This window comes from Muntiacus reevesi, chromosome 18, assembly GCF_963930625.1.
Source record: "Muntiacus reevesi chromosome 18, mMunRee1.1, whole genome shotgun sequence".
NCBI classification, from domain to species: domain Eukaryota; kingdom Metazoa; phylum Chordata; class Mammalia; order Artiodactyla; family Cervidae; genus Muntiacus; species Muntiacus reevesi.
The window spans coordinates 24234606-24248301 of NC_089266.1; the positions used below are offsets into that span (position 1 = coordinate 24234606).

At 34.8% G+C, this 13696-nt stretch overlaps 1 protein-coding gene across 2 annotated transcripts in view; it reads right to left on the reverse strand.

Moving 5' to 3' along the window:
- Positions 1-13696, reverse strand: part of SKAP1 (src kinase associated phosphoprotein 1) — a 295603-nt gene that overhangs the window by 193235 nt on the left and 88672 nt on the right. For both annotated transcript variants that reach the window (XM_065909373.1, XM_065909372.1), the window contains exon 4: positions 8345-8461. In XM_065909373.1, the coding sequence (XP_065765445.1) occupies positions 8345-8461 (117 nt within the window). The remainder of the gene's footprint in view (positions 1-8344; positions 8462-13696) is intronic.

Consider the following 13696-nt stretch of genomic DNA (forward strand, 5'->3'; position numbering starts at 1 on the left):
ATCTCTTAGAGAATTCCATTAAAATAAACTATACCATATAAGCTATACTCTAACAGCTGATAGAAATGGGTCTGCAAATAATTGGCTAAAGGTTTCTGTAAGTGAAAATTTTCCATAAAGGAACAACTCCCCTATAAATCCCAGTTTTACAAGCCAAAGAAGCCACTTTGTATAATCTTTCCCTCTAGACTAATGTATCTGGGTTTAAGCTACTTAGGGCCTAACATAAAAAGCCTGTCACTCAAAGTCAGAAAGGCAGTGTAGAGCATAAGTGTAATTATAGTTTATGAATTCAACAATCTTCCCATAGTAGACAATAATATTCTAGATTAACATGTTTCAGCATCATTTTAAACAGCATTACTAACATTTACTTTTTACTTGAAAAGCCAGAGTTCTATGACAAAGTAAAAGAATTTATGGCTAGAAGAACAAAGATCACCAAAGCATGAAGAAATCACTCTACATATACACTCACATATATATACAACAAAAATATATAAAGCATAATATATATTAAGTATAAATATAAATTTATGCCTATATAAATTAAGTATATGTGTCTACATACTTGGCCTGAAAGTTTTATGCTTAAACAAAATTCTTTCACATTTAAGTGAGTATTAAACTTTGAGATAAAAATGGTCAATGGCTTTGCAGCTTGAAGAAGAATGGTCTGCCTTTACTCAGTTATATATATATATATATATATATCAGATAACTATATTACATTAGCAACCAAAACACTGTATATCATTTTGCCACCACTGTAATGACCACACTAACAACTTCAATAATCACATACTAGGACTTTCATACTACCACTACACTCATTGACTCGTTTAGAATTTGGAGAGAAACAGAAAATATTTGAGGCAATATAAAAAAGCTTAATCTCATCAGCCAAATCACTCACTTAAAAATCAAGTATTTACATTTAAAAATGGCCACTGTTACTTCACTACTAATTATAATGGAAGCTCAATAAATGCTGACCTTTCAAAGAATGGACTTTTGCTCACGTTGCCATGGTGGAAAAAATTTCTAAAATCACGTTGGCTACAGCATAGGCCAAATCTTATCCTGACTTTCTTTCAAACTACTGTAAGTCCAACCAACTGTTTTTTTCCCCTGAAAACTCAGTCCTTCAAAATCAGCACTTGATTATGTACCATATCCCTTCCTGTGGGGGTGTTCAGTCTTCTCTCTCCAACTAGAATATTTACTTACTAACCAAAGGAATCACATCTTACTTCTTTTTGTATCCTCCACTCGGCCTCTAAATTCATGACTGAATAAGGACATTCAATATAGGAATTCAATAACTAACTCTTCATTGGCAGTCTATTAAAATCTATAACATGGACAAAAAGGCCAAAAAAGATAATGAATTAGTTCTCTGTCAAGTCAATTCAGAAATTAATTGTATGCTATTCACAATTGTAATTGTCCGAATTTATGGAGCCCTTTGAAATTCTTTATAAAATACTGCTTCCACATCATTCTGGGAAGATAACATACATAGGTCAGAGAGAGACACATGTCTGCAGAACTTGACTAAAACTTCTGAAAAAATAGCTTAATGCCCGTGGTCAGGCAAAGCTATCTGGGTCTGCACTGAAAGGCATGCTGAGATCAGGCAGGTGAGGAAAGGACACAGCATGGGTCAGGGGAGGCTATGCCCAGGTCTTGGTTTTCTTACTGATTCTGTCTTGCTGACCACAGGACCAGGCACCTGACCCTTTTTAAACTGTAGTTTCCATTTTGGTAAAACAGAGATTAGATTGGGTGATTACCAAGTCTCTTCCATGTCTAAACTGCCATGGTTTTAATGTTAAAATGTGGGTTAAGTTTGCAAGGAGTTTTTCCTAGTGAAAGAAGCATTATGGAAGCTATCCAACCATCAACACATGCGAGAGTGCTTTACTAAAGCACTGGACAGAAGGTTAGAGTTTAAATACGCACCAACAGCCCAAACATGCTTAGCTGAAGAATGAAAAATGAGTAGTTCATAGACAGATAATTGTTATTGTTTTTTTTATTCTTCACAAAACATGTATAATCCTTGGTAATCATTTGTTTAAGTTATATAAATTACTGTCAACTTTGAAGCCCAGTTTGTCATCTTCATCTGTGATTTATACCAGACTATATAAACGACATGATGTCTTAGATCTAATAAGACATTTATCTTCATGAAGGAGGCCACTGCAATCCTGAGTGACAGCTTACTTACCCTTATCACAGTTAACTCAACACTGAGTCCTTAATTTCTCCCAATGATCTGAAATCTGATAGACTCACCTGAAGCCAACAGAGACTTTTTCAAATACTACCATGCTCATGAAAGTATGTGTTTTACAGTAGGAATTTATTTTTGACTCTCAAACCATAGACATGGAAACTAGTTTTGTGTTCTTCCACAGTGTACACTCTAAATACACAGACATAACTTCTGTTAGGTTTGACAGGAGTCATATGCCTTATTAAAGAAAAATAAACCCGCAAGCAATAAAGATAAAAGCAAATAACTGAAGAATAAAAATAAAATGAGATAAATGCCTATTTGAATGTATGTATGTTTATTTATATAATCATATATGGAGAGAGACTATCTGAGTCACTTTTATTATCATCACATAATAGAATAAGAAGGAACTAACAACCCTAAATATGTTCATATAGTTTATATAATTTAAGAAAAATACACACGAAGAATGTAATGTGCTTGACCCCATCAGTGGGAAGGAAGCAAATGGCTTGCTGTTTTTAGGCCATTAACTCTTTCAACCTACTAGGGTACCAATGACTGAACTTGCAATAGCTTTCTAACATTCCAAGTAAAGCAGTCATAAAACATACACATTTTCCTCCAAATCTGTCAGCAGTATTCAGCCTCAGGTTTACCTGATCAGAGGGGTCACTTGCCACTAATCACTGCACCATTAATTCATACTTCCCATAAGTACTATAAGAAGTGCAGTTTATTTATTATGTGAAACAATATAATTTATATAGTGAAATCACGCCTTACACACAACTCACAGCAATGAGGTCTCAAACTGGCTTGTGAACAAACATTTTTTTATCCTCACTGAATATAAAATCTATCAGGGGTGCTATGAGTAGACTTTCTATGGTTTTTCCAGTAGTCACATGTGGAATGTGAGAGGTGGACCATAAAGAAGGCTGAGAACTGAAGAACTGATGTTTTCAAATTACGGTACTGGAGAAGACTCTTGAGAGTCCCTTGGACAGCAAGGAGATCAAACCAGTCAATCCTAAAGGAAATCAACCCTGAATGTTCATTGGAAGGACTGATGCTGAAGCTAAGGCTCCAATACTTTGGCCACCTGATACAAAGAGCCAGCTCACTGGAAAAGACCCTGATGCTGGGAAAGATGGAGGGCAGGAGGAAAAGCGGGCAAGAGAGGATGAGATGGTTGGATGGCAACACCAACTCAATGGACATGAGTTTGAGCAAACTCTGGGAGATAGTAAAGGACAGGGAAGCCTGGCATGCTGCAGTTCATGGGGTCACAAACAGTCAGATATGACTTACTGACTAAACAACAACATGAGTAGACTTAGATGGTAAAACTAGCTTAATTAGCGGAAGTTCTAGGGATAGATTTTCAGCTCTATAAGAGGAAGCCTTTTAAAATAATTAGACCTCTTTAGAAGACTTTGAGAATGTAAAACAAAAAAGGAAAATGGATAAATCTGCAACTATAACTGGAGATTTTAACACAAACCTTTCAGCAGATAAAAGTTTGGATACAAAAGATTTGAAGAACATTATTCACTAGTATAGAAACAGTAAAAGTACCCAATAAATACTTCAGGGTGTACATAGAACATAAGCATAGGCTGATTATTACTAGGTGACAAAAGAAGTCTCAATAAAATCTAAAACAGATAAACAATATAGATTATGTTCTTATATTATTAGGTAATAAAGTTAGAAAAATAACAAATTTTAAAAAGCAGATTTAAAAATCCCTAGAAATGAAAATAAAACAAAAGCCAGGAAAAACCCAAAAACCCTTTTAAATAACACACAGGTTAAAAAGGATTTCATAAAACAAGCTACAAAATACTTAGAAAGGAATTATGAATTATAATGAAAGTGGTATATATCAAATTTTGTATGATGTAGTTAATGTAGGTTTTAGAGGATAATTTTTAGCTTTCAATACATTTTTTTTCTTTCCCCCCCCCACATTTATTTTTAAATAAACATTATATTTGGTGAAATAAAAGCAATAAGAGAATGACATATAAAGTCCATGAGAGTGGATTTCAGAAGACAAACATCCAGCTAACTAGAGCTCTTCAAAAAGCAGCAGCTTTGGAATAATCTATTAGAATCCTACCCCCAACCCACACCTCCATGTGTTAGGTATATCATCCTTGGCCAAGTCACTTAATTTCTTTGTCTGTAAAATGGGGACATTTCTTTCCTCTCTGAGCTGGTCTGAGAATTAAATAAGATAACTCACCAAAAAGCACTTAGCACAGCATAGTAAGTGCTCAATAAATTATCCCTGTTACTAAATGACCATCATTTCTTCCAACTCCTAGATCTCAAGATTCTAACTTTGGTATAAAGAAATTTAAGACAAGCATGAATTCCAGACACAAAAATCTAATCAATAAATTAAACCTTCATTTTAATTTCACAATAATAAATGTTTTGTTTAAAATATATTCTTTATTCCCTTAGGAAAGATATTAAAATAATTTCTTGTACCTGTTATTATTATCATTATAGAAATAAAACACACAATGATCAACAAAAGCTAGTCTGTTATTTATAATATTAAATCCAAACCCTTCTATTTCAGAATCAAGTTGAAAGCAGAGAAATGTTTTTAAGAAGTGTTAAAAATAAAGCTATAAAAACTGACTCTATTTTAAAAATATTCTGTTTTTTAATAGAAAAGGCATGGAGTTGAAAATGGCCACTACTGGTACATTAACAAGTCTACAACTTCTTTTAAATCAAGTAGCATATAAATTGGTCTATAAAGGCTCTACACTTAATCATTTTTACTCTTCTCCAATGATGGTTACAGGTTTTACTTTTCCAATTCTATTTTTCATTTTGCTGGAGAACAAGAATGCTTTATAACCTTTAACATCCAGATGTAAAATTAAGTTCTAAAAACATTCTTCCTCATTTCTTCCCAGATATATCTGGTCAATACCATTTATTACCTTTTCTTTAATTAGAAGGTAATAATACATGATACATAATATCAATACATTATTACAGATTTCTGGTTTCTTCACTTAAAATCATTTTATTTTTTAAATTTTTCTTCCAGAAGGAGTCACTATAACCTTTTACAGAACACTTTCCCTAACCCACCTTTAAAAAATGTATATATGTGCTGTTTAGTCACTAAGTCATTTCTGGTTCTTGCAACCCCATGGACTGCAGCCTGCCAGGCTCCTCTGTCAATGAGATTTCCCAGGCAAGAATACTGGAATGGGTTGCCATTTCCTTCTGCAAAAGATCTTCCCCATGCAGGGACTGAACCAGCATCCCCTGACTTGGCAGGCAGGTTCTTTACCCCTGAGCCACCTGGAAAGTCCCGTATATACACGGGGGTTCTTCATAATTATATATCCATTGTATATTTTGGACAAAGAGAGCAATCAGATTTTGAGCTTCATAGTTGGCTGGCTTTTGTATAGTTACTGTAATAAATGCTTCATACTAAAAAAATTTTCCTTCAATATAGTAGAAACTATGCCTCCCTAAGTCTATAAATCTAAATTTTATTACTTGCTAGCAAGTTTTCATTCCTGATTATGGGGTTACGCTCTTGTTTGTAGGTATCTCTCCCTAGGCTATAGCCTGACATTCTCAGACTGAGGGCAATTTATAAAGGAAGAGGGGAAGGAACTGTGATTAGGTAGCAACATGCTCTCATTTTTATGCATGGTTTAGCATGTAACCTTGGTTTTCATTTTATGCTGTGCACCTGGTCATGTTTCTATATTCTTCTAGATCTCTTTGTAGTTTTCACAAAAGCATGACCCAAACACGACACGCACCATGGTTATTGCTTCTCATCACTGAAGTTATGGCCAAATGGGTCAGACTGTGTCCTTGCATAGTTGTACATTTATGATACTGATCTTGCTAGAGCTGGAAAGCAACCAAGCTGAAAAATTTTAGGACTGACCTTTCATTTTTCTAATAAAGATAAAAATTCCAAGTGTTTAGAATAATGTCACTATAAATAAAAAAATTTTTTTAAATCTTTTGTTCCTAATGGATCACTGTAGCTATCTCATCAGCAAATGAAGACACTGACTTTATATCTGTTCATTTTTCAACATGTTAATAGTGTGTTTTCCCAATGAGATAATCAGCTCCATGAGGGCAAGGACAGTGTTTGACTTTTTACTGCCTATTTCACTTATAGCTTAGCACAGTATTACCTTATACTCTCTAAATAAGTATTTGTTAAAATAATGAATAAATAGCATATCAAATGTTACTGTTCTCTATAATGGTGTAATCTAGTAAAATAGGATATAAAGTTTACTTAGAATTTTAACATCTTTATAAGCTTCTCTTTAATTTCACAAGAAGTGTAGATATCTTTATTTTTCAGGGGAAGGAAACAAACATTTATTGTGCCCATTACCCATCAGGCACTAGGCACTTTGCTAGATTCAATGCTTTGCAGAAACATATCTTTTCATCCTACAATCAAATAAACAAGTCTATTCTTACCTCTACTATTAACAGTGTCACTTTGGGAATTCTTTTAACTTTAATGTGCTTTGGGATTTTCCAGGTAATAGGTTTACCTCTCTCAACACTAATCACTTTCTTTAATTTCACTATTTTTAATGAAAACATTTTAAATATACTATTTCCACTTAGAGGTCTTTCTGACTTACTTACTGTGTTCTCAGCTGTGTTTGGGAAAACTGGAAATACTAAGTAAGTGACCTATGGATTAATGAGGTACTATTGTTCTAATTCTGTCAAGCATTAGATTGATCAAAAACAAACAAAACAAAGTTTTTGTTTTGCACTGTTAATTTTGTATAATTATTAATCAGCTACCAATGTAATTATTAAGCTTTCAATCCAAATGATGCTTTTAGTATAAAAACTTAGGTATTACTAATTGAGCTAGGATACAAAGCTCAAACAAAATAAACTGCTTCTGCATGACTGAATCTATAGTTCTGTTTGGTGGTTATCAATTCAACGAAAAAGAAGAAAATACAAAATCATCAAAACGGCTAAATTAAATAAGAATTAATAAAAAATTAAAAGGAGAAGGGAATGTAGGGATTATGAACACTTGGAAAATGCCAAAGTCAGAGGGAAATTTGGGAAAAAAATAAATACCAAGATCACAGACTAATAAAGAAAAATAAAGAATAATTTACAAACTTTACTCCCAATCCCTAAGTGAATAATAAGCTTCCGATTTAATATTCAGTTTAGTAGCATTTCTACCTCCCCCCGGCACACACACACTGCAAAGGCACAAGAGAGACTTTGATAAGATAACCATGTGCATCAATGATGATCAAACCTTCTGTTCAAGTGGCCAAATGCCAGAAAAGGCACAGTGAACTCCCACCCCTGGGATGTCTGAGCCTGAGCCAGAAACTGGCAGCCACCATGCCAAAATTTTTATATTCATGTATCTTAAAAATTCATATATATTTTGCATGCCACTATATTACATACCAATGTGTTTCTAATATAATGTTTATAAGGGTTGAATTATTTAACTCTTCCCATTCCCAAATCTTCAAATAAAATGGATGTTCCAGGAAGATTTGCATAAAGGTCCTTGTGGCTTTCCCTTCCCCTTAGACAACACCAATATGGTCAGAAGGATGTGAGTATGGGTAAAAATTATATCCTATTATAATATGATAAGCTCAACAGTCTCAAATAATCCTCAATAAATCAACAATTCAATAATCATTAAACAAAAGCTCTAATTCTCATGAACTTCACTGAAGCGAAAAAATATGAAAGAACGTTAAACTGGGCCCTGCAATCTTAAAAAGGTCTCTTAGCTTTTCAGCTACAGTTCTTATAGAAAGATCGATAATGATGTCTTCCTGCTCCAATATGGAATTAGTGTTTCCCTAAGTACATTAACTTGAGAACTATTGAATTATCTAGGAGGATAGCACCACAATGAAACAAATAGTTGTTCTTTGCAAACAAGTGATTACCAATACAGAGAACCTTCTGAAGGCTGCTGGATTGAAAATGACCAAAGGCAAAGACCCCAGAACAAAAAGTATAAAAGTATGGTCATCCTAAAGACAGAAAGATGAAACTCACCCTCATCCTGATAATCTGACAAAAAAGGTGCATCTGATGTAAATGAAGGGCCATGAGTTCCACTGTGATTATCATCGGAGCTGTCCTGTCCAAGGTAATTTTCAGGTTGGTCTCCCCCTGAGGGACAAAAAAAGAAAGGAAAAAAGGTCATACTTCTGACATCTTAACAAATGTCTTTGTAGATTCCTTCTAGAGGCCAGTGTTAGTCACTCAGTCGTGTCTGACTCTTTGCGACTCCATGGTCTGTCCGTGGAAATCTCCAGGCAAGAATACCAGAGTGGGTTGCCATTCCCTTCTCCAGGGGATTTTCCCAACCCAGGGACTGAACCTGGGTCTCCTGCACTGCAGGCAATTCTTTTCCATCTGAGCTACCAGGGAAGCCCAGATTCCTTCTGGTATTTACCAAATATACATATCCATTAACATAAAAGAAACACATAAATAATTTATAGAACCAACCCACCTGGATGGGAAATCTTCCATTCAACTAACTAGAACTTAGAAACTGTTAAAGTGAGGAGACCTTTTGCCACCAGAAAGAAATTTCCCCATCACACTTAAAATGAAAACAGTTATAGAAATATCCCATTAATTACAACCTTTACCCTGAATGCCTCTATTTCCCAATGAAATAGAATAAATTATACTTCTATACATAATACAATAGCAAGGTCAAGCGGAGAAGGCAATGGCAACCCACTCCAGTACTCTTGCCTGGAGAATCCCAGGGTCGGGGGTGGGGAGCCTGGTGGGCTGCCGTCTACAGGTCGCACAGAATCGGACACGACTGAAGTGACTTAGCAGCAGCAGCAAGGTCAAGATTCTTTCCTTTGTTAAAAAATAAGAGAAGTAAAATTTGGAGAGAATCTGGACTATTCCAATTTAAATCACTACTTGTTTTGCAATTTTAAGGAAGTTCTCTTTATAATTCTGGTTTACAGCCTATGCAACCAACCTCTTAGGAATTCTAAAAACCCTAAGAAGGTAATATTTGTTCTGCAAAATGGCTTTGATGAAAGGTAATGTATATACAATTCTGAGTAAGGCAATTAAAACAATGTTAATCTCTTTTGGGTGTTTTTGACACACTAGTAGATTATATTTTGTAGAAGTGGCCCATGCTATTACAACACTTTAAAAGGTTTAGACAGAAGATGTTAGCTCATTCAGAAACCAGAAGAAAAGGCTCTGCATTGCAAATGGCTTTCCTCAAAATCCCCCAAACAGAGGTACGGTCTGTTGATAAAAGGACACCAACAGCTGCTCAGTTCATTTCACAAACATGAAAAGGGGATTTTCAACTGAATTTAATATTATCTCAAATACTAATTTCCAAAGGAAATCACCAATGCTAATCTCAGTAAACACTGTAGAGTTTTGGCCCTGGATTTCAACTAGGGAGCAGTGAAACCGAACAACCTACATAGAAATCTGTATTGCCTCACTTTAAAGGTTTATTTCCTACAATTAAACTAGAAGGATAGGGAGGATATAAAATGATTAAAAGTGGAAAGCTGTAGCCTTCTCTTTCCATAAATTAGATGATCATATCTAGATTCCTCTGCAGACGCTCAAAGATAGGTAGAGATCCATAACTGAGTTGAACACCTGCAGATACAGAACTTTAAAAATAAACTGTGGAGTTTGTTGTGGAGAATAAAAGTAAAATTAAAACAAACAAATCCCTCACACAACAGTCACTGGCTAGAGTGGGAAGAAATGCTCTATTTTACTAGGTTACTTGATCAAGATACAAAGCTTATAGTTCTGCTAAAGTGCTGCTGAGAAATTTCTATTATAAGCAGAAAAATTCTCAAATACTGAACTGAGGGCCAAAATTCTCAAATTTTACATTGCTGCAAATCCACTGAAATTATATTATCAAGGCAATCTAAATGTACAGGCTGGCAGGCAACCCAAAAGTGAGCTGTGAGGTTAAAGGAACTTAAAAATTTTGAGCAAAACAAAAATCCAGTTAAAAATTAGTCATATGGGTTACCAAGCAAAATTTAACATTTGTAGGACATAATGGGCATTATCTATCAACTGTCACTCCAGACTCAAAGTTTTCTGCTTGCTCCAGAAATCTGACAAATCTACTCTTACATATTTTAGCAGTCTAGGCTTTTTTTAAAAAAGCAAATCAGGAGGGGCTTTGCTTTTTTGTTATTTTAAATGAGCTTTTAAGTTTTGGAATAGTTGTGGATTTATTCTAAGTATTGCAAAGATAGTACAAGGAGTTCCTACATACTGTTCAACCAGTTTCTCCAATGTCAACTTTTTACATAACCAGTGTATACTTGTCAAGATCAAGAAATTAGCATTGACACACTGCTATTAACTAAACCACAGACCTTATTCAGATTTCACCAGTTTTCCCACTAGTGTCCTTTTCCTGTCACAGGATCCAATCCAGTTATATTTAGAGCTTCCATTTTTAAAGTATTATCCAAAATACCTGCCTGGATTTGGCATGCCTGGAGAATCCCATGGACAGAGAAGCCTGGCTGGCTATAGTTCATGGGGTCGCAAAGAGCTGGACATGACTGAAGTGACTTAGCATGCATGCATGCATTATTAACTTCAGATGGAAAAGTCACTTTCATGTGATTCCTATGGTATCTAAACATAGTTACTCAAGGTGAGTTTTTAACAGTTACCTCTGTGCTAAATACAAGACCATGACTCTATAAAGTATACAACAACAAAGGTATACAACTCAGTGCAGGAAAAAACAGAGCCTAGGTCAGTACTAAAAATGACTGCAGTGGGGGAAACATTTAAAAATATGTTTTACATCCAAGTGTAATTAGTGCCTGATGAGGGAAATGTTGCTGTAAGTGTTTTCAGTGTCATATCAAGTGGCCCAGCTCCCCTGGGCACACACAGAAAAAAAGCCAGTGACATTATATAAATAGACACTCCCGTGTAATTAAAATGATTACAATTATTCAAGATGCATGGCTGAAAAATTTTATAGAAGAACTAACCATTACTGTGGTCATTTTGGATTTGTTGAAGTTTAGAATATAATTTTTTCTTAAAACATAATCGGAAGTAATCTCTGGATTCATCTACAGCTCTTACAATTGCAGTTACAAGTGGCCACAACCACAGTCCAGTGGGATCAGACATAAATGATCACAAACTATAGTGACAGACATTTCCACTCAGTAGCTCTACAATTAGGGCTTAGAACTCCACCTGCTTTGAGTGGCTTTCTCACAAGCAAGACCCCTAGCCACTAGAGACACACTTTCCCATTGCAACTCGCTCAGAATCAATATATTTCTATCCAGATATATATATTCTAACACACAATATCTCCATTAATCACATCCACTACCTTCAGTCCCTTCCTTTTGTATTTCTAAACAAGATCTGGGGGAACTATATTAAGGGTTCACCTGCTATTAGCTGGTAATTGGCTCCTCTAATCCTAAGTGTCATAAGAATTGGGCACCAGAAACATCCCTTAGTATATTCAGTGGCAGGTTTCCACTGACTATTGTGCTAAGGGGCCTGTAAGGAGGATGACTTCTCTATTGTTCTTTCCTTCGAGTCAAACTCAATTTCATTCATGCTCCATAGAGTGATAAGTTGGGAATTTCTGAGGGTTGGAGCAGAAAGATAAAGCAGCTTTGTGTCAGGTGTAAGGTAATTATTTGCTAGGGTTTCTGTGCTATTTGTTTTTATTCCCTGTGTTTTCATTAACAGCTAATGAGTTTTCTCCCTTAATTCTGAAACAATAGCTTGGCCACTTGAAGTTCGCTTTTTCTGCCATGAATTCAACCAGCTGTTGCTGCTCCATAAACTTTATGGAGAAGTGAATTAAACTGCTAAAAACTTTCATTTCCTAATTCAATTCCAAATAAAACAGGGAGGAAAATGAGCCATGATGACGCTCCCCTTGTAACTATTTTGACTCACAGCAAATCCATCTGATTCTGAACTTGTAGGTACTATTCACAGATAAAAACAAACCATAATGATGATTTTACCAAGAAATGAGAGAAAAATTTACAAAGACAGAAAAAATAAAAAAGCATAAAGCATAAGCATAAAAACATAAGAATAACAGATACAGCATATAAATATGTTTGTTTATTCAATACGAAAAGGCTCAATGTGTTTTTCATGTTACTATGAAGTCATTTTACTTTTCTCCTAATTAATTATGAGCTATATTATAAAAACTTTATGCACATCTGCAACCAACTATATGGCATGATTGAAAATCTTCTAGGGTTTGCTATTACTTCACCAAGTTATCTTTGGATAATATAAGGAAATTGAAATTAATGTAAAGTTGTCTGCGTTGTTTTTGCTTGCATTGGGAACATACAACTTCTGACTCTAATACTTAAGAACCCATGAGACACACAGCTCCTCCTTTAAATTAATAAATCTTGAATAAAATGTCATAAATAAAGGTCCCTGATCCAATCTAGTTAGTTTTCATGCTTGATAGTGTTAATATTGCCAGATTTTCACAGACCAATTTCCTAGTAATGCAGTTCCCAAAGCTGGACTAAGGTAAGATTAGTAAAACTGCAGCTTTTATAACAATTCACCTAAATTATTAAATATAATACCAACTAAAGAAATATATTGAGTACATACGTATCCATATATGTGAAATGTTATTCACATGTAAACATATTCTGGAGAACATTTGTAACACCAAATCTAAAGTTCTGTCAACACTTCCATTATAAACTAGATGCCATTTTGCACATACTCATGCATTAGAAAATGTATGGTGTTTCCCACAGAACATCTTAGAGGCTTCACCTATTTCTAAATATCCATTTCGATTTGCATGGTTAGTTCTTGTGATTAATCCATGTATAGTGAAGGTCTCAAATTCTTCTCTGTTCTATACAGCCTGACTTCCTGTCCATCTTTTTTTTTTTTTTTTTTTTTTGCCTCCTACATCTAGCCATAACTCAACGTATAAATATTCTTTTTTCCCCCAAGGCCCTGGAAGTGAGTGTAATAGTACTGAATGTCATTAAGTCTACAGAACAAATGACAGCCCAGGTAAAGAAAGTTTCCATTTATCATTCTTTTAAAAAGTTGTTCCAACTAGATCTTGAATGTGCAAGAAATAAATTGAGCCTATGACTAAGTTTTTTATCTTGGAATACTGTTTATGCTAATTGTATAAATCATGCAAAGAATCACAGACTTCTTAAGAACCTTTAGGGATCTCAGTTGTAGAGAGAGCATGGTTTAAATGATAAGAAATGGAATCAAATGGGTTGGATGCTTATAGCAGAATCACTCCAACAACCAAAAGGGCAGCATGGTTTAATAATACTTCCAGAATGAACTACATCTGTCAGGGGT